Consider the following 20,374-nt stretch of genomic DNA (forward strand, 5'->3'; position numbering starts at 1 on the left):
AGTCAGTGCATGTGAGCTCCTTTTCAAATGCTCAATGTTATTCAAGGACTCGGGACCTTTCCTCTATAATATTTTTGACTATTAGATGTATGATAGTTACTGATACACGCACATTTTGGTCCAGGCGATTTGAGGTATGTCACTATTTGCCAGTAATTTGTCGAGGTATACATTCAAATACTATACACTTATTTTAAAAAGTAAACTTGTGAGGTTTATTAAAGTGTATTCGTCATAACTTGGCTGAGATAAATGTAAACATCTGGAGACAAAGGGGTTGATGTGAAGACACTAAAACATGGCACAGATTGTGAGATAAGAATATTCATACAAAGTAATTTATTAGGGTTTTAAATGTATTTTCTTGAAGTCCAAGACGAGTTTCAGAACAAACTTATTGAAAGTAGTCACTAGTCAAATAGCCAGACCGTAATGTCATTTAAAAAATATATATATTTTAACCTATTTTGAAAAAGATTTACAAAATCTTTAGGACCTACAATAGTGTTAGTTTTACCCCTAGGCATGCATTTCCCATCCAAAGTAGTATATTGAAAGCATACATTTGCATAGTCCTGCAGTTGAAATACCAATCACATTTATCAAAAGGGTGAATTTCAAACTTTATTTGGAGTATGATCGGACTTTGGCATACTGCAACACTTAAGAGAAGGACCATAAGGAGGGAGTCGGTTTGTGCCACATTCACATATATAAAACATTAACAAATTGGCTTATGTAGACGGCAAAGATGAGGGGGTCCGACAGGGAAATTAAAAACAAACCAATGGCTCAAAAGTGTGACAAAACACTACACTCTACATGTAGAAATCACCATGCTGATGGAAAACTAGTGTAAGAAAACAAAACAGACAAAATGAACAGTGTTTGATCTTGAAAAAGAACATTAAAGTTTCTCTTTTACATACTAGAGGATTCGTGCACACAGGCATTTTCTTTATTTCCGCACAGTTATTCGTGTGGAGGACACGGATGAAGTTGTTTAGGGCCAGCTACATTAAGAACATTGAAGGATTAAGTTGTTTGGACGTGAATGATGTGTGACACCGACACAGGTTTCCTGGACAATCTTCTCATCCATCTCCTTCACTCGTCTTCCTATTGGAGCTCGGATGGAGATCATGAATCCTGGATGTCCGTGAACACAGACGGACAAATGAAATCCAGGGAAACAACTACAAAATAAGAAGTGACTACAACAATAAATTAATGCAAAAATATGGCCCGATTATGTGACCAGATTTTTTTGTCTCATTCTCAATGGAATTCCACATTGAATAGAAAGATCTTTCATAAAAAGTTATAAAATAAATAAGCACTCTTTCCCTTTGAGTTTTGAGTAGAAAAAAAGTTGCACAGCGTGCAGGCCCAAGAGGAGGAAGAGCAATACGATTTTTTTTTTTCCTGGTTTTTTAAACTATTCATATTATTTTGCAGAAGTAACTGCCTTCTTCTCCTCTTCTTTGGCCTTTGTGGTCACAGACATGCTGGTGGGTCAGTGAGACCCGCTCAGAGTGGTCAGTGTAGCTGGTCCTCAGTAAACCCAGTTCACCGGGACCCACTGGGGTTCACTGCACAGTTTGTCCACGCCGGCATGTAACGTCTCGAAGGCCTTGTCCAGGTTGTCGTTGACGATGGTCAGGTCAAAGTAGTGGCTGTAAGCCCTCTGGATCCGAGCGCTCTCATCCACCGTCTTCCTCAGGTCCACATCCTGCCAACACACAGAGGGAACATATACGAGCTACCAGAGATACCCTGCACACGCCAGAACTACCGAGGAATGGAGGACCCGGTGGGCAAATAAAGGGAGACTGCTGAGTATTTGATTGGACTTACTCTCTAGAAGAAGGAAAAAAACGTCAGGTAGCGTTTATTATTTTGTCATTTACTCAAGTACCATCTACTTGTTCAGTTATACACTACTTTATACTTGTTATGCCAATTCATGTTTCAGTAAAAAAATTACATTTTACAAACCAACAATATCATAAGTGAGCCCTATCAACAAAATAAAACATGAAAATACTTGTTAATATATCGGTAATAATGGTCCAATAATATAGAGTAGTAATAAAAACATAAATACATGTTAATATATTTTAATAAAATTTAAAATGTCGGACTTTATGTGTGCTTACAGTGTGTTATTGTTCATTTTAAAGTTCACTTGACTAGGATGCCACCGCCCCTCGGGGGTATGGATAGGCATTAACAGGTCTGATTGTGGGTACTGTAAAGACGTTGTTAACCAACCGTGAGTTGCTTAGTGGTGATGCCCGCGTCCACCACAGCTTTGTGCATGGCCTTGAGAGTGTCAAAATCTGGCGCTGCAATGAACACCACATAAGGCATGAACTCCGCTGTTTTCAGTACTTTCAGAGCCTGAGGAGAGACACAGTAGGTAATGTTACAGCTGTGTCAAACAATATAGAATCCTGGAACAGGAGATTTCATTTAGAAATATTTCTCTAATCAACCTCAGGTCCCTTCATATTTCAAAGACACATGACTTTGCTGCCCACGTTTTTCTCTGAGACGACCCTCAACGCCTTCTTTCTTTTTTTTTAACCCTTTCTAAACCTCCTCTTACCTGTGGGTTGACGTCCAGGATGCAGGTGCGTCCTGTGCCCACCACCTCGTGGATGGACTCGATCTTAGTGCCGTACAGGTTACCGTCGTACTCGCCGTGCTCCAGGAACCGGCCGGCCTTCACGTCCACCTCCATCTCCGTCCTTGAAGTGAAGTGATAGGAATTGCCGTTCAGCTCGTCATCGCGGGGCCGCCGGGAAGTGTCTAAAAACATGTTTGTAAAAGTTGCATACACATTTCTTGTGTTACGGTGAGACAGAATTTAGAAACGGTCAAAACCCAAGCATGACTTACAGGGCATCGTGGTGCCGAAGCGAGTGGGTTGGAGGACCATCAGGCGATTCTTCAGGCTGCGTCGGCCCACGCCCTGAGCACCAATCAGAACCAGCGTCTTTCTCTGGAATGCTGGCACCTTTGCCACTTCCTCGTAGATCTGCAGCTCATGTCTGTCAAACTCTGTTTAAAACACAAGCACAGTTATTAGCCAACGCAAGAAGGAGATACTAAAAATGTCAACAGCATGAAAAGTCTTCTGACCTGCATTCTTGGCTGTCAGGTACATCATCTTCTTCTTCTTTTTTCCAGCTATGGTCCCACAAAGGATCCCTACAAAACAAGACAGAACATTGATGTGCTTGTATGTCTTTGCTATTACATCCTTTGGCCAGAAGGGGGCAGGCATGGAGCACTCAAAGTGTTGGAAACATTGACTATGCCATACATCAGTTTTCAGTGGTAAAAGCAATAGAGAAGTGGCAGAAAACCAGTTGATGGGCTTCTGGCCAATCCATATTTTCAACATCAGGATTGCTTTAGGAGGGAAACGGGAAACTTCTGGATGTTTTGGCTCCCCACTAAAGCACCATTCAGTGTTTATTCAAAGGGTCAGGTATCAACACCACTGAGAAGCGCACTCACTAACATACCTGATCCATCAAAGTCTCGAGGGACAAAAGCTTTCCTCTTCTCTTCCAAGAACTGACTGGGTATCAGTCCCGTAGCTCCAGCGACCACATGGCACGCCTGGCACGGATTACAGATCAGTGCAGTTAAGTCTTGAGATCCTTATGTCTGTGATTTGGCAGACACTCAAAGGAAAGAAATGGAGGTAAACTCACCTGCCACCAGTTGGGATCCTCTCTGTTGACAATCTGAAGAATGTCGCCTTTCTTGAAGGCCATCCCTGCCTCTCGACATGGGATCAGGTTGTCATTTGCTGGGTTGTAGTCAAAGTACGGGCGCACATACACCTGTGACGAACACAAGCACAGTTTGGAGTCTTTGTGGGAATTCATTTACACTCATTGGCTCGCTTAGAAAAGAGAGATAAAAGATTTGTGGACAAAAACCAAGTGACATACTCCAAAAACTAGAAAAATGAAGAGACTCAAGCTCAGCATGCTGTCTCACACACGGACACAGTAACAGTGGCTCATTCACACCCATTACATCCAACGTCCCACAATGCACCCAACACAGCTGTTCTTATTTGTTCAGGATGCACAATGTTTCTTTATACTCAGGAGCCACAACTGGTCGACAAATCTGTGGTGCACGTATGAGGAAAAATATCTAAAATTATCTAAAATTACTGTACTTTCCATCTGAGGGAGCATGAGATGAGACAGGAAGCATGTGTGTGTGTGTGTGTGTGTGTGTGTGTGTATGTGTGTAGTGTGTGCTAAAGACAGAAACAGCTAGTGTGACCCAGATAGCATGTGGAGTGTTATTAATAGGGCTCCCAGGGTTCACATTCCTGCTAAGGGGATTGTGGGAGGGCTGAAGAACAGATCACAGGCCCTGTACCACTGCCCAACATCTGCCACTCATTACATAAGGGTATGGTGCTTGTGTTTACATTATCATCTCGTTTGAGATTCCCGTGTGTGTTTACCTGCGGAGGTGCGGGAGCGTCTCGGTAGCTCGGGAGTATTTTCAGTGTGATCCCTCCGCTGCAGTCTTTGAGCATCTCCTGCAGCTCAGTGGGGTTGTTGCCGACGTCCTTCCCGTTCACTTCCTTTATAATGTCGCCTACGTGGAGCAGACCCTGTCTGTCGATCATGCCGCCATGAAGAATTCTAGCAATGACAAGGTCGTCTTTCTCCACACGAAATGTCACTCCCTTGAGGAGGAGAAGAAAGCAGGGTGATGTTTACCCTCTCATATCGGATTTTAGTACGCACGCACGCACCCTGCTTTACTCATCCTCACCCACAATCATACTGACATCTACGCATATGTATATACATGCATCATAGTGACTCACTTGGTAATTCATGTACTCAACCACTCCCCTCTAGCAGTATCCACACATACACATAAGCAGATACACTCAGGCGGTCTTTCTCTGCTCACCAGTGGCTCTCCGGCCTTCTTTCGGATGCCAATCATGCGCACAGCATCTGCCTGCATCAGAGCACTGTTCACTGCCGCATCATTGGCCATCTCAGTCGGGGGCGGGACCTCGTAGCACTTAGAAGCCACCATGTCATGTGCCTCCAAAAGAGACTGCAAGAATGAGGGGAGGACACATTGAGAGGGAGAGAGTAATGATGAAAGAAGAAAAAGCTAATTCTTCCTCTTACTAATAAAAAGAAGTATTTGCCATAAAACCCACAATTGTTCAACTCAACACACTCAGTGGTTTTGCTGCTACAGCATTACTTCTTCTTGGAAAACTCGAGAAAGATACTGCTGTGTCAGTAACATTATCGAGCCAGTTTGCAGACTTTATGACTGTTTTCCACTTCTGCTACTGTTATGTTATGTTTTAGGATTATCGGGTAAATGTCAACAGTCCACGGATTCGCAAAAGTCACATGGCTCGCTGTAAATAATGTTTAAAAAACAGTAACTTTATTATTATAAAGCAAAATGAGATGATTGATATCTAGGGTAGAATATGTGGATAAATAGTATGATGATGTAGTATCAGAGTCAACTCAAAGGCAGACAGAAGAACAGAAGCTTTTACCAACACTGACTAATTATCTAGTTTGCAAAGCTGCAGCTTCTATAAGTTTGTTTATTGTGTGTCTTCTGGGTTTGATTTTCCAAATAATTAAAAAACAATCTAAATGTAAACACCAAGCTGTTTAAACACTAAACTAGGAAGTCTGGGTGCTCATAAATAATAGAGAAAAACAATCATCTAATGGCTCAAATCCCAAATATGGATTACCCTTCAAATCTAATCAATTAATTGTTGGTTTGCTGAATATCCATCCTCAAACGTTCTTTCAAGCCTGCTTTTTGAGATGCTAACAGCACTTCTTTTAAAAATATATTTTAAGACAGAGAGGCAATTTATTGGTGAAGAAAAGAAAGTCTGTAAACTCACACTTTGTATTTGATGTGATGTAAAATTGTTTCCCTCATGTTCTTCCCAACTCGTCTCTCCCTCCCGCTCTGTCTCTCTACTCTCAGTAGGTCAACAGGGTCTTATCCTTCAGCTTACAACAGAAAGGGCTCCGATTGGTGCTTTGCTGGGCTCGTAAGTCTGAATCCTATTGGTCGAGTCTGTGTAAAGCCCCTGGTAGGTCTAAGGATAAAGGTTAATGTTCTATTGAGGAGGACGGAATCCAAAAAATCTGCTCTGTGCTACTGTAACTACAGTCATAACATTACAACTCTAGGCTGGGCTTTATATTCACCCTACTGTAAACTATTGAACAAAAAAATATGAAGACTAATCTCTTTTTCACACACCCAGTGACATAATACAGAATTCTGGCATTAATTTAAAAGCATCATATGAAAGCCTTTTTGAGGTGTTGTCACAACTATTGTATATTACTTCCCAAACTCAATATTCAATCCACAAGCAGGACAATTCCTTCCATAAGTCATGTCTGTTTTACCTTTACCTGTGTGTGTGTGTGTGTGTGTGTGTGTGTGTGTGTGTGTGTGTGTGTGTGTGTGTGTGTGTGTGTGTGTGTGTGTGTGTGTGTGTGTGTGTGTGAGATGCGTGTCCCTCGTCTCACCTGGAAGTGTGGCTCCTTGAGGATCCTGGACAGTTCGGCCGCGCCGTCGTCTTTCACCGTGAGATTGTTGATGTCGCCCAGAATATCTGTCACTAGCTCTACATTGTTGTCCTGCACCGCCTCCAGCTTCACTTCCTCCAGCTGTTCGTGAGCCTGGGGGAGACAGAGAGGCTCAGCGAGGGTAGATGGGTGGAGACTGTAGTAGTGTTTTTGCTCTCTGTGTGTTATGTTGAAACTGATCACTGATTATATTGGATTCTACATACAGGTAATCCCTGATTGACTTTGGAATTATTTTTGCTCTGTAAGCAAGCCATCTGCCTTGTGTGACAATGTTCAAATTCAAAGTAGTTTAAATGAATGTTTTATTCATAAACTGAATGGTGGAAAAATGGCAACAGCTGCCCTCTAACTGAACTTGCTGCTCACAGGACCTGCTACAGTAGTGAGGGTGTGTGTTAGAGGTGTTGCAAAGCATTAAACATAAAAGGCCCAGCATGCGTTTGTGCAATCCCTCCATGTGCAGATGCGATGAGCACTCTGTTAGTCAGAGCCTTACTGTACTTCAGCACCGAAGCCACAGCAAGCAAAGCACTGCTACGAGCAGCGTGAGGGCAAGGTGGGGCTCGGGGTGGCTAGCGGTTAGTCCGCTCACAGATGCTCACCCTGAGCTATGTGTGTGTGCTACCTTAGCCGGGGAGCGTACAGTGGGACTTTCCATGATGCCGCGCAGGAAGAGCAGGTCGATGTCTTTGGCGCCCGTGGAGGTGGGCAGCTCACCCAGCTTATCTAACACCTGCTGCATGACTGGATGGACGGGTCGAGAGATAAGAAACATGCAGACGGAGACAAAGAACAATGGAGATAAGGAGAGTTAGCGAGGCGTGAAAGTCATATAAAGCATAAACACACACACACACACACACGTGAATTAGTTTATGAATATCAGTCCCAATCTCTAACTTTCAGGTTTCTTAATCATTATAAAATGACCCCAAAATGCTTCAAATTAGGAGACACACATTGTGTACATATAATGAAGTTGAGACCGTGGCCACGTTTGGAGCCAATTCGCTCTCTTAATACAGAGTTCTGTACACCAACCACACAGCCTGGTCCCCAAAAATATAACATTTAAGGTCCATCTGGAGTTACAATAAGTTTGCTCAGTTCAGGATGCATATGTTCAGTTTAGAAAGAGTCCAGAGATCAAACTCTGTCCCCACATTCAAATGTTCTTAGTCAAATGAACTCTGCTGAGCCTTGTATTCTGTGCACACACACAGAGAGAGGGAGAGGTGTGGACCAAAGGTAACAGGCAGCTAGCGCCCTAATGCCGGGGTCTCAAAGCCCACGTAAGCCCACTTAAGACACTTAAAGGCATGGGAACGTGCGTGTGTGACTCTCTGTGTCATCAAACCTTCATGTGGGACGTGAATATGTCCAGTCAGCACGCGTCTACAATTGGTTCACTCTATGATTATGAGCCTATGATTATCATCTTTAACCTTGACTCATGTTCTGTGTCATGAAGTCAAGTCCCACACAATCCTTCAATCTGCTTTTTTGTTGAAAAAAAACAAACAATTAAGTTATTAAATATGGTTGTTTGTGGAATCATGAAATATCTCATGTAAACCATAATTTCACATGATCAATTCACAGATGTGTTTTGGACATACCATAGACTGAATATGACTGTTTATGAAAATATAAATTTGTATATATAAAACATGCACGTCTTTTGTAAGGGTTGAGTAGTATTTTCCATCTAAATGCATTTCTGTATTTCAGTCTCATTTAAAATTGTATTTTTTCCCAGCTTGGACCACAGAAATTGCCACTTTAGTTAAACTACAGCTTGACAGTGTCATGCTCAATCATCCATCATACACACAAATGCCAAACAGTTGTATGATTAAGAAGGAGGAGAGGGAGACAATTTACCTGACAATGCAGCGAAGACCTGTGACTTGATAACCACCGAACAGACGGACTGCGTAAGTACAAAGGCGCCATGCAAAAACAAACCTTACATATGTATGGTCCTCTTAAAGAAGAACAAATAGGGGAGGGATGTTAAAAACTGCACTGCAGGCTGTTAAACCTGTATATCCATAAAGCAATACCTTTACTGCATGACGACACAGGGGCCTAATCTAAAGCTACATTCAGATAAGTAGTATGTATGAGCAGAATATTCAGTTACTGTGGGGACCCCACACCAATGTTCACAAGTACACCAATGTACTTTATGTGTTTGCACATTAGTGTGCAAACACATAAAGTATTAAACCACCAGCTTAATTTCGCCACTCTCATTCAATCACACTTACAATAAGTCAGTAAGACCTCCTGAAATGTAGCGAATATTGTGTTTTCCAATTTTCAAAAGACGCATGAAACTGACCTTACTTACATTCTTGAACTGATCTGACTACAAAATCAAAAGAATACACCGAGATAACAGCTGGATCCCGAGTTGTTGTGCTCTTTGAGCTGACCTTCGCCCACTTGGTCAGCTCATTGTGTCACTGTGTCCTCGACCACAGGAATGTTTGCTCATCCAAGCTCGTCCACAGCCCACTGCCACATGTACTTGTGTCTATATTACTCAACCTAACTAACATCAACTCTATGATGCTTTTCTACCCTGTGAGAGATTGGAGATGAACTAAAGCCTCCTACCTAAAGTCTCTATAATCCAATGAAATATGCCATGGAGATACAACCACCTACAAGTCTCTTTTTAAACCCGGCCTGAAGAAATTGTCAAATCTAAGAGATTACAGCACTGGACAGTTACAGTAGAGTGTTTTTTTCCCCAGCTGGTTAATTCATCTATACATAATGAATAATCCTGTTTACCTGTGTTTAATACCTCCCTCTGTGGTACTGTGGTCGGTCTGCAGTCTCTAACCATCTAACCACCGCGTCTATATGTACACCCACCAGCACTGTGTGCTGTGAATGCAGAGCCTTCCTGCTTAGTAATTCCTAACTTGGTTTCTCAAGGAATGCGAGACAAGATGGAGATCAGAGATCTTTACTGGCACACAAGTAACATCACCCAAAACAAATTATATTTAACTGTGGTTTTTTTCTAATAATGCAGGTTAAGAATTGAATCGCCTACAGAGAAAACAGGCAACTCTCGAAGCGAGCAGTGATTCCAAGCAGAATTACGAGCAGTTGATAGAAGATGTGTGGAAAGACTGGAGACTAGCTAAACTCATTTTAGCTGGTGCAATTTCAAAGTGCACGAAAACTAGCTGGCTAGTTAGCCAGGGAGCAGAGGTCTAAACAGTTAGCTGAAAGTAATAAATAAACAGTTAAAAATGTTAGCGAAGATAATGGTTAACGGTTTAAATGATAAGCTCCTCGATAATAGGTTGAATTATCAGACTAATGCATGAATGGTTTAAATAGATAGCTTGGGTTGAAATAATAGCTAGAAATGTAGGAAAATTAATAAACGTTTGACGTTAGCTAAAAGAAATGGGTCAACGGTTGACTTGTTGGCTAAAACTTGATGATCATGAATAAACCATTGACATAGTTAACGTTAGCTGAAAGAAATAGGTCAATGGTTGAAGGGTTGGGTACAACTTTAAGATAATGAATAAACCGTTGAAACAGTTCAATCAATGCATAAAGAATTAGCCAAAACTAATTGGAAAACGGTTGAAATAGACAGCTGAATGAACACAATAAACTGTTAAAATAACTCAAAGTAATACATATAGGGGCCTAACTGGTAGAATGGTTAAAACTCACGGGTAAATGGTTGAAGGGAAGCTTTTGCCTCTACCAAGTCGTAGTAGTACAAATACAAAACATGACCAAACCAACTTTAACTGTTTCATTTCCCTGAATATATTGTTTTGTAAAATGAACAGTGCTAAATAACATCTAGTTATGACGAATGGGTACTTAAATTAATCTGACAGGGCTGTGGGGATACATGAGACATTTTTGGGAGTTTGGGAACCAGCGCTCGAGAGGATTGTCAGATCTACATTTCAAGATAAAAAATCTGACAACCACTTCCTTCTGAAGGAGTTACTTGACAGACTAAACTGCCTTCTATCAATCCCTCAAAGACTAAATCAAAGATGACAGTATCTCTCCCCTCCCAGGAGACACCTCTCCCCCCTCCTCCTCCTCCTCCTCACCTCCTGACGTATCTGCTTCCTGGGTGGACTGCACTGCTGGGGGCCCCTCCACGCCAAGCTGTCCCGGGGACGTTACCTCCTCCTCCTCCTCCTCCTCCTCCCTTACCCCATTGGGACAGGCATCCTCCATAGCTGTGACCATCGCCAAGACCTCCTTGTTCCTTTCTGCTGCCACAAGTATGCTAAGGCTAACCACTAGTAAACCGCCCGTAGGTCTGCAACTATGTCTTCTGTCCTCCAATCGTCTTGTCTGGCACTGCTGACCCACTAAACTCCCAAAAACACAGAGAGAGAGAGTACAGAGGAAGAGGATTGAGGACAGAGAACGCTAGTAGCAAAAAGATCGTCAACAGAGTGGGATTAAGATAAGGGTACGTTAAGAGACGGGGGAGGGACAGAGGATTGGGGAGGATGAGGAAAGATGAGGGGGAGAAATTTAAGGAGGGAAGAGGCTAATGTGAAGATAAGTTCAGAAAGACAGTCGTGAAGAGACAGAGAGAGGTAGAAAGCTGGAGAACAAACACAGATGTGGACATATGTGCAATGCTTGTCAGTCTCCTCCCTCCACTCTGGCTTTAATACCTTCCCTTCTTAACCATCAACCCCCCACCGTTGATAACACACACACGCACACACATAATCCCACAATCCTCTCCTGCTGTTGAGGGCTTGCTTGAGTACCCCTCCTGTTGTTGCCCCGACCCCACCCAAAATGTAGTTGCCCCACTTGTCTAGACTGAGGTACACACACACACCAGTTGAATGTGTCATGATGTAAGTAATCTTACACAAGTGTTACTGAAGGGCGCCTGACCCCACATTCCCATTCTTTTCCTCCTTCTTTCTCTCATTCACTCTGCTTGTGGTTTGGACACCCCGCTGCAGCAATGTGCAGAAACTCTCAGCATGTGCAGATCATGCTCGTACGTATTCCCTCAGAAGTCGTCCACCTCCTTAACGCAGCATGTGTCACCTAATGGGAACTTTTTCTTCTTCTTTGCGTTACTTAATTAGTGAGCGGATGTGCTGACCGGCTTATGGACATTTTGGGGCTGCTATTTAACAATTTAAGATGCTGCTTTATTGAGCCTAAATACTTTTGGGGAAGCTGGTTTCTTAGTAGGAACTTTGTTATTTATATACACGCCACATATTTACACCTCTTTACCTCCATTTGTCCAGCATGGTTGCAGTAATTTCTATTTCCGTGCAAGTTGAGAGAGATGCAAAAAACACTTGTGATTCTAAATGCTATCGTCAGAATGCTAATGTTAAATAGGCTAACTTGCAAATGTTTACCTATTATAACATTTACCATGTTGACCATCTTAGTTCAACATGTTAACATACTTTTATTTATACAGAAGAATACAAATTTAGACCCGATGGAAGGCGCTAGATTACAAATCAGAAGATAATCACAATTATTACAATCCATCTGGTGAATGTATGATATTTAGCGCCAATCCATCCAGTAAATGTTGATATATTTCATTTGATAAGTGAGATCTTTAACCTGCTGGTGGCACTAGATAAAATGTCAGAAGATCACCAAATGATGTAGCATTCATCCTCTGGGGACAACGAATGACTGTCAAAGATGTAATGGCAATTGATCCTATACTTGTTGAGATACTTCAGTCTCGACCAAAATGACGGGCTGACGAACTGAAAGCCCGAAAGACGGAAGTGAAATAGCAAAGCTGTCACGATGCAGTGGAAACACAAACGAGTCAGCCAATACATCCCAGTGTTTAGAGTCACCCAGAACAGGCCCCTCCCACAGCAACACAGCTGTGCAAGTAGCAGATCTGTAGGCTTTAATCCGACCCTCCTCTCCCTCCATTGCCTACTCCACATGACCAGTCAACCCCTCCCCCAATCCGCGACATGGGATTTTAATCCGGCCACCAACTCACAGGATTACAGGATCTCCCTCTCCTTCTCTCCATATCCAGTGTCCAAACATCTCTACGCCGCCAACAGTGTGATGCAGTGGTCTGGTCTGGTCGAGTCTAGTCTAGTCTGGTGATGGTTTGCTAACTGCCTCTGACTCCAGAGTGAAAGAAGAGTTTCACTTTGGACATCACTACGGTGTTATAGTATTTTCCTGTTAGTTGAAATTAAGACCGACAGAACAAAATGCCATTCACAGTTCGTGAATGTTGGCCTAATTGTTCCTCTTTAGAAAAAGTGTTAGCTCACATGAGGCAGAACAGCTCTGTGTCCAAAACATCAAGCATCATGTGAAGTTAACACAGGCATTAAGAAAATAACTGACTACCAAGACAATAATGAGCTAAACAAGATTGCACTGTTTGATTCAAATAAATTGATTACTCAGCAATAAGCCACGTTCTGTATTTGTAAGGCAGGAGGCCTAAATGAGTAAGAAAGCTGTACCCTTGATCAAACTTGAATATTTATCCACAGGTGGAGAATCATCCAACAAATATTATACACTGCAGGGACAAAAATGTAAATGGTACCCAAAAATGGCCAATAATGAAAGAGAAGTGCTTCCTGCCAGCCATAGTTAGGTAGGATTCATAGGCAGTACATGTTGATATACAGATAAGTGTTATATAAAACTGAATCTTCAATTTCACAGTTTTAGATTCACATTAGCATGGCCCTTAACGTACAGAGAAAGTATTTTGTGTAATCCACATGGACATTTCTTTTTAATAGCAGTGATCAGCACACCCTTGCTTCTGAGACAGGAAGTCCTCCCACTGACCCGACAAAAGCATGTAAGCATGCAGAGAGTTTGTTCCTAAACGTCTCCAACAAGTCCGTACTGAGAGAGAGGCGGCGAGGAAGTTGATTTTACCTGTGCCAGTTGGTGTAGCCCAACCACGGTCCTACTGGCTGCTCATCAGTCCACTGTGAAGACCTGGAGAGACGGAGAGACGTGTGAACGTTCAGCTTATGAGACACAAATATCCAGTCCTACTTGCGTTCCTGCACAGAAGTTTTCATCATTCCTCAAACGCACACTTGCTTGAATGTTCAGATTCGTAATCGTGCTCATCCCTCACACTCACACACACACACACACACACACACACACACACACACACACGGGTAATGACTCTTTTTTTTTTTCCTAGTGGATCATCCGTTTCATCTATCTTTGTCATCCCCGTCTCCTGCCAGATAGGAGTCTCCTCTGCAGACTGAGACCGCGGTCTGTTCAGCGTGATGCAGAGTCATCGAGGACGATTCATCGAGGATGCTATTCGAGGATGCCTGCATCGTAAGCTGGCACTGTGCCGCCAATATAGTAAATGGCCACTATTCTCTCGGAGTGATGACAAAGCAGTATCCATTCATTCCCAGAAAGACACGGTTCTCCCTATCACTTGTAAACAGTCTATTTGTGTGTCACATAGTGCAAGACCTGTGTATTGGAGGATCAATATCATTAGCCGAGTCATTGATATCTGTATCATTGTATGTGTTGGCTGGTAAACGAAGTGGTGGGTAAACAACAACAAACAGTCATCCCTACATTGTAGAGGTAGCGCAAATCAGCCAGGCCAACATATCAAATCGATATTATCTTATTGAAGATATATCGCAATTGTATATGTTACTCCATAAGTTATGTTAATAATAAGATGCCGAAGAGGAGAAGCCAAACTAAGTTTGAGGCAATTTAGAAACAGTCTTCATAGTTTGTCCACCAGTGGCCAAAAACATGTAAAATGTATGTATGTATCACGGTCACAATTCATGTTACAATTAGTTGTTCTTGTTCTGGAATTTATCAGAAAAAGATAAGTGTCTCCTTCAACTTCTAACATGTAGGAAGAGTCCACCGTGTACCGCTCTGTGACCTTTGAGAAACTACGTGCTGATGAAAAAGAAAGATGATCGAAAGCTTCAAAACAAGTAAGTGGAACCTGAGTTGAGATTGTTTATCTATTTACAAGGCCAAGAATTAACTGTCAAGCTCATGTCATGGTTTTCACTCAAGTATTGGCATCCGCATCAGCCCCAAAACCACAGTTTAGAAGGTGTGGATTAAAAGGACTTTCTCTCTTTATCTTGCTCTGAGGAAAGGAGGAACAGGAAGGTGGCTTGAAAGATGATCCTATACATTTTTTTACAAAATCACAGCCTCCACCTGCCGATAAAAAGTGCATTGAAGCATGCACTGAATTTGCTACGGTTCAGAATATGAATATATTAGTATAAACTCTCAGACACACTCAGGAGGATATTGCACCGTCCACCTTTGTCTCTAAGTTCCTCTCTGGTCTCTGTCATAACAACGCAGTGTCTACTGGAGACGATCACAGCATTTTACACATTGATTACAGCAAACATGGGACATCTTTTCAACACTGCTTTGCTATTATTCCCTGCTGCTGTTTTGGGGTCTTTTCACCAGCATACTGGAGCTAATTACTGTTATGAGAGATAGAGAGGATAAGAGAGAGAGAGATGGAGAGGTCGATTCATTACACAACGCAGATTACAATCAGGCTCGGCACGCTCATTGGAAGTGAAAGATATCCCTTGGAAGAATGCTAATGGAGGCAAAGCCACCGGTGCAATTCTTCACTAAATCCCCCGCACCACGGGGCAGGAGCCGGGCCGGTCCAATAAAAGGCAGAAAAGGGGAGTGAGGGAGGAGTGGAAAAAAGCCTAGCAATATAAGAAGGGAAAAGTCACAACTTGATGTTAGAGGAATACATAAAAAATGGGCTGAGGAAGTTGGGAGAATCTCAGGGGAGTCAGAGCAGACAGTCAGGTCAAGAGGGGAGAGAAGAGATAAAATGCACAAGGAGAATCCTTAAAGATGAGACGGAGTTGTGGGAAAAGCTTCTCAGGTCTTGGGGAGATGAGAGGGAACAAATGAAAAAGAGAAAGAGAAAGGTTGTTGTGAGTGGTCATCGAAGGCTGTAACTGCCAGGTAACTCTAGTTGCACCAAATGAATATATTTGTGCATGTCCAGGAATGCTTTCTGAGAATTTGCTTTTGTAGAGTTTGCATATATGCATATAACCGGGTTACAAGGCGCAAAAGAATATTTCACCGGCGACCTTTCCTCCTCGGGACAGAGGGAAAATCACAGGAAGTGGTCATTTTCCGAGCTCGCCTGCCATTGGCTGGTGTGGGGAAAGGACGAGCCAACAAACGTCCTCTGAGTGCCCCCTGCTTGCCACGCACTCAAATGATGGACGGCTCTTGGAAGCGGGATTATGGAAGGATCAGAGGGTTTGTTTTTGTACTAAACATCATTGCCGTCTAACACATGTAAACATGTGTGCGTGCGTGTGTGCATGCTATTAAAAGCACAGAGGAACATCCGCAGGCTGGTTTTAATTCCTCCAGTTCTGGTCACGCTAGCGGCGGGACATTTCCCTCTACCTCAGAATCGGTGTCTCAATGAGCACATTCATTCTGTGAAGTTATCGTCTCTGATGGAGTACAACGCCACATCCCAGTCAAGCCCATAGGGCATCCATGGTAGAAACCATTCAATCCGTGTTTATATATTTTGTCCACCTCTATTCTCTGCCTGACAAAAACAAACTGTCCCTCCTGTGCACGACTGAGCCGGGGGGGCGAATGACGGCTGCTCTGAGAGCAGCCGTCATTCTCAGTTCCTCTCGATGACTTGAGAATCACAAAAGAGGCCAGTGAGCTCTGACCTGCCTGGGAGCCCAGATGTCATTCCATTGGCTGACTCATGGTGTCGCAAAGGGCAGTTATTAAACTTCCCATAGCACCGAGCTGGAGCGCTGTATGACACCAGTATGGTAGTGAGTCCTTGCGGGGGCACAAGAGATTCAAGGGAGCATGTGTTTGGACGTAGATGTGTGTAGTCATATAACCACCAGCAATTAACCAACCCCATCTTGTCGTGCCTCACACACATCACCCTCTGCCTCCAGATAAACTCTATCTAGGTCACTCCATGTGTTAACACGGCCGCTCAATATGAGGATTACACTGCCGCCCCCAAGATGGCCGTTTTAGCAGATTAATATCGGCAGAATATTCCCCATAACCATGTCCTCGGACCAGTTACCACCCTGCTATTGTGGCCGTTGATTGTGCCGTGCACAGAAAGTTAATTAAATCAGCTCAACCTCTCCAAAGCTCCCTCAAATGATGAGCAGGCTGCTTCATCCACATTTTCTGCTGATTCATGCTGCCTCTACTCTTCACCTGAAGCAATTTGACCACAATTTAACACAAAGGCATCAATTGTTGCGTAATCCGTATCACCAAAAATGACCTCCTTGTCTGCGATATCGCAGCTTGGCTGTTTGTGCTTTGCCCACAGCTTGAGATGATATAATTACACGGCCGTTCGTGGCTTGTCAAAACTCTTCTTTAATAACGAGCTCCTCCTCCTGACATAATCTAATCCGTCACACGACTGCACCTTCCTCCGCTCAGCCTCCTGATACTGATCATTAGTATTAGGGAAAAGATGGGGAGGGGTTGGGGGAGGGCCAAGTGATGCAACAGTACTTAACATGACTGCAACGTGTAATGAGATAGGAAAATTGATGTTGAATGGTGAAAATGTGTGAGAAGAGGGAGGGAGGAAGAGATAAGGAAAATAAATTAGTCTCAAATTATTATTATTATTATTGTACGAGCTGGAGAAATGAGGATGAATATCTCACATACAATCATTATTTTGCCATATTTATCTGTCTGTTAAGTTTTTATCAGAGCGCCGCATCACAGATGCAACATTTCTGTCTTCATTTAGGAGATGAAAGACAAAATGAGGTGTTTTTTGTGTAAAACAAAACTATTATGAATCATGTTATTGTTATTCTGCAGTGGTGTGCCTCCTTAAGGGTTTAATGATGGACAAGATCCGGTGAATCAGCACTAAAGGCTGCAGCAAAAACTGCCAAAAACATTTGCCTGTAACAATTCAATTCATATACACAAAGTACAGGTTAGTCATTTTGTTGTGTACTTTCTTGACAGATATGCTATTTACTCGGCATACCTGCGATGCAGGGCAGGAAGGGTTGATTTTAAGGTGTGTAGATAGCAATCCTGTTGTTCAAAGCTTGGATGTGTGAGTCACTCCAGTGTGTGCGTGTGTGTGTGTGCGTTCCTTTCTCCTTCTCTCTCTCTAACTCCTCCCTCCTTTTTCCTGTACCATCTCTCCCATAGCTTCGTATTCATAATGGAAAAGTAGAAGCTTCTGGGCATTGGATTTGGTCTCTGAATGACTCACTGACAACTCTCAAACAGTATGTTCTAACATTGGGAGCACACGATTAAATTCATGTTTTACCTTTCCCCCTTTGACAGGAAGGAAAATGCATAGAGGGCTGAAAAGTCCATGTGTGCCTTTATCCACAAACTTCAGTCAAACAATAAAGCTTACCCTTACTCTCCTACAGTGACTGCAGATTTACTCTAATCCACTAAAACTGTCTCTGTCTCCTTCCCTTCCTCTTTTTGTTCCTCCTATTAGATTTCCACAAATCAAATTATGGCTTATTGCATGATTGGAAGGAAGAGAGAAAAACCCACACACAAGATCCATGCTGCCCCTTCTCAGTGGTTTGGTGGCCTAATTTAGCAACTCCCAGTCAGGATCCCCAAGGATGTTGCGTATGTGCATGGGCTTCCCCCGCACGTGCACGAGGCTAAACGTCCTATAAACCTTGCCAAGTGACCCGGTGCTACTCTGGGATAGGAAGTCCCACCATCCATTGCGAGTTGTCTGTTAAGAAGTGGTTTCATTTTTCGATTAAGCACTCACATAAAAGTGTTTTTGACATCGCGTTCGTACATTATTATTAGATGATGCATTTATACATATCAGTGGACAACAAAAAAAAAAAAAAATCAATAGGACCGTCTGGCTGCGTCTCCGGTCGGCCAGCTTGTGCCAAACCACCGGCCCCCGTCTCGGTTTTCATTCAGCATCAGCTCAAAAACAAACAAAGCTTTGCTGGTCTTTGCTGTGAAAGTTGTTCAATGAAGTGTTCTGGGTCTCGGACACGTTGCTGTGCCGGTAAACGCGCTCGCGCTCTCTTTCGCTGTCTTTTTTTTTTTTTAGAGGTTGCAGACCATCATTTCGACCCCTTTTCATCCCCGTCTGCACACTACAACCTGCAGCTCTCTCACGCAATCTCCCCAGTCATGGACCGACGCCACGGTTCTGACGCATGCATGGACACATCCGTGCGCCAGATTCCGTGCGCTTGAAACCCGTGCGCCGGATCCGTGTCAAACGCTCGCGCCGTTTTTTTTTGGGGTGTGGGGGTGGGGGGGCTGACCACTCAACTGTACATTCACACCGATATCGCCACACGTGCGGCCATTTTTTTGTTGCCCATCCGAGCCATTGTGGCCGTGGCGTGCGCACACTTACGACTCGGCTACAACTCATCCGCTGTGTAATGCAGGAAAAGGAAGAGGACTCCACTCTAGGAACCGACGCCAACTGAAGTGTGTCTGAATACTGGCAGAGCGGGCTCTACTGGGGGCCAACATGCCCCTCTGTCAAACTCCACTGCACCTCAAACACGGCAAAGTGTCTTTGTCTCCCGTTTGAGAGCGAGAGGATGAATGAATTCAAAACCTTCAAATCACACGTGACCCCCCCGAGCCGTGACTTACCTGTGAATCGTGCGTGTGAGGTCGCGGTAGTCCACCGACCGTCCCGGTTGGACATGCAGGGCCCCCTCAGCTGTCTGTCCTGGTCCCGCGGCTGACTACCAGGGAACACGACGCCAATCAAAAAGACAGGCCCCGCCTCCTGCCCCTGCGTCATACAGCGTTGACCAATGGCAGCGCAGGTACAACCCTCACTCGGTGAACGCATTGTAGGATGTATAGTATTTTCTTTCCGTCACAATGTCATACACTGGCCCATTCACAGAAACACTTCTAAGCATCATTTCACGCTAAAGTAGACTTTTAAAAGAAAAGCACGTGCCTGAATGGGGCGCTGCACTTCCATCGTGTATGGAGTTAACATGACAGGGCAACCTACTCTCATATACACTTATTTAAAGTATAGCTTGAGACTAATGTGACAAGGCCGAGGGCTATGTGCCACTAAGAGAGCTGTAAAGTACAACATGTTCACTCAACATGTACCATAATATAAACGTTATGATAAACATATGTATCCCATAAAGGTAGGCTACTGGCACAAGACTAATTCAAGGGCAAACTGTCACTAACAAACTAGTCAGTTTCCATAGCAAGACACATAAAGTTTGACCAGACTCCATGTAATACGTTTTCATATATCTACTCCCTGCAGATTATGTCAGCCTTCAGCTGATAGAGGGCTTCAGTTCATGGTTTAGTGTCCTCAACGTTACAGTTTACTGTTTTATTAATGATTGAATGCTCCTTCCACACTTGGGATACAATGTTGAACCACCACATGAATATCAATAACTCCAGGGGCCGCCTATGAATGCTGTTTCCGGCCTTTTGGGTTGTCTAATTTCCATTGCAGACTGTGTGTCTGCAGTGCCTCTTAGCTGCTTGATTGGTATTCTATGGGCTGGTTTGATGTCATGTCGCGGTAGGCTAACCACTCGTGTAATTGCAATAATGCTACTGGAAATGCCATTTCTCCCTCCATT

General features: G+C 43.4%; 2 protein-coding genes across 6 annotated transcripts in view; one reads left to right on the plus strand and one right to left on the minus strand.

The window, feature by feature from the left end:
* ago2 (argonaute RISC catalytic component 2) overlaps nt 1–6,495 on the plus strand; it is a 28,307-nt gene extending 21,812 nt beyond the window's left edge. Inside the window, exon 21 of the mRNA XM_034546061.1 lies at nt 6,037–6,495. The gene's annotated coding sequence lies outside the window, so the exon portion shown is untranslated. The remainder of the gene's footprint in view (nt 1–6,036) is intronic.
* mpp6b (membrane protein, palmitoylated 6b (MAGUK p55 subfamily member 6)) lies at nt 612–19,545 on the minus strand. Of its 5 annotated transcripts, none has more exons than XM_034546074.1 (14): nt 19,392–19,518; nt 13,602–13,664; nt 10,769–11,035; nt 7,300–7,400; nt 6,594–6,746; nt 4,966–5,118; nt 4,505–4,732; nt 3,729–3,860; nt 3,537–3,633; nt 3,148–3,216; nt 2,905–3,066; nt 2,612–2,814; nt 2,275–2,403; nt 612–1,732 (listed from the first exon to the last, which is right to left on the minus strand). In XM_034546074.1, the coding sequence occupies exons 3-14, from the start codon at nt 10,908–10,910 to the stop codon at nt 1,556–1,558; spliced, it is 1,746 nt and encodes a 581-aa protein (XP_034401965.1). In that variant the 5' UTR covers nt 10,911–11,035; nt 13,602–13,664; nt 19,392–19,518; the 3' UTR covers nt 612–1,555. The 5 variants fall into 5 exon arrangements, with proteins under 5 accessions (XP_034401965.1, XP_034401964.1, XP_034401966.1 ...); XM_034546073.1 differs by having other exon boundaries at nt 7,282–7,400; nt 19,392–19,509; XM_034546075.1 differs by lacking the exon at nt 10,769–11,035 and having other exon boundaries at nt 7,282–7,400; nt 19,392–19,545.
* Between the last annotated feature and the right edge of the window lie 829 nt (nt 19,546–20,374).

Source organism: Cyclopterus lumpus, chromosome 11 (genome assembly GCF_009769545.1).
Source record: "Cyclopterus lumpus isolate fCycLum1 chromosome 11, fCycLum1.pri, whole genome shotgun sequence".
NCBI lineage: Eukaryota > Metazoa > Chordata > Actinopteri > Perciformes > Cyclopteridae > Cyclopterus > Cyclopterus lumpus.

Coding starts and splice junctions, on each gene's coding strand:
- mpp6b (XM_034546073.1), bottom strand. CDS start 10,910: ATGGTCACAGCTATGGAGGATGCCTGTCCCAATGGGGTAAGGGAGGAG. Junction 6,747..7,281: donor CTGTACGCTCCCCGGCTAAG/GTAGCACACACA, acceptor TGTCTCCCCCAG/GCTCACGAACAGCTGGAGGA. Junction 2,404..2,611: donor TCCTGGACGTCAACCCACAG/GTAAGAGGAGGT, acceptor GTCTCTCCTCAG/GCTCTGAAAGTACTGAAAAC.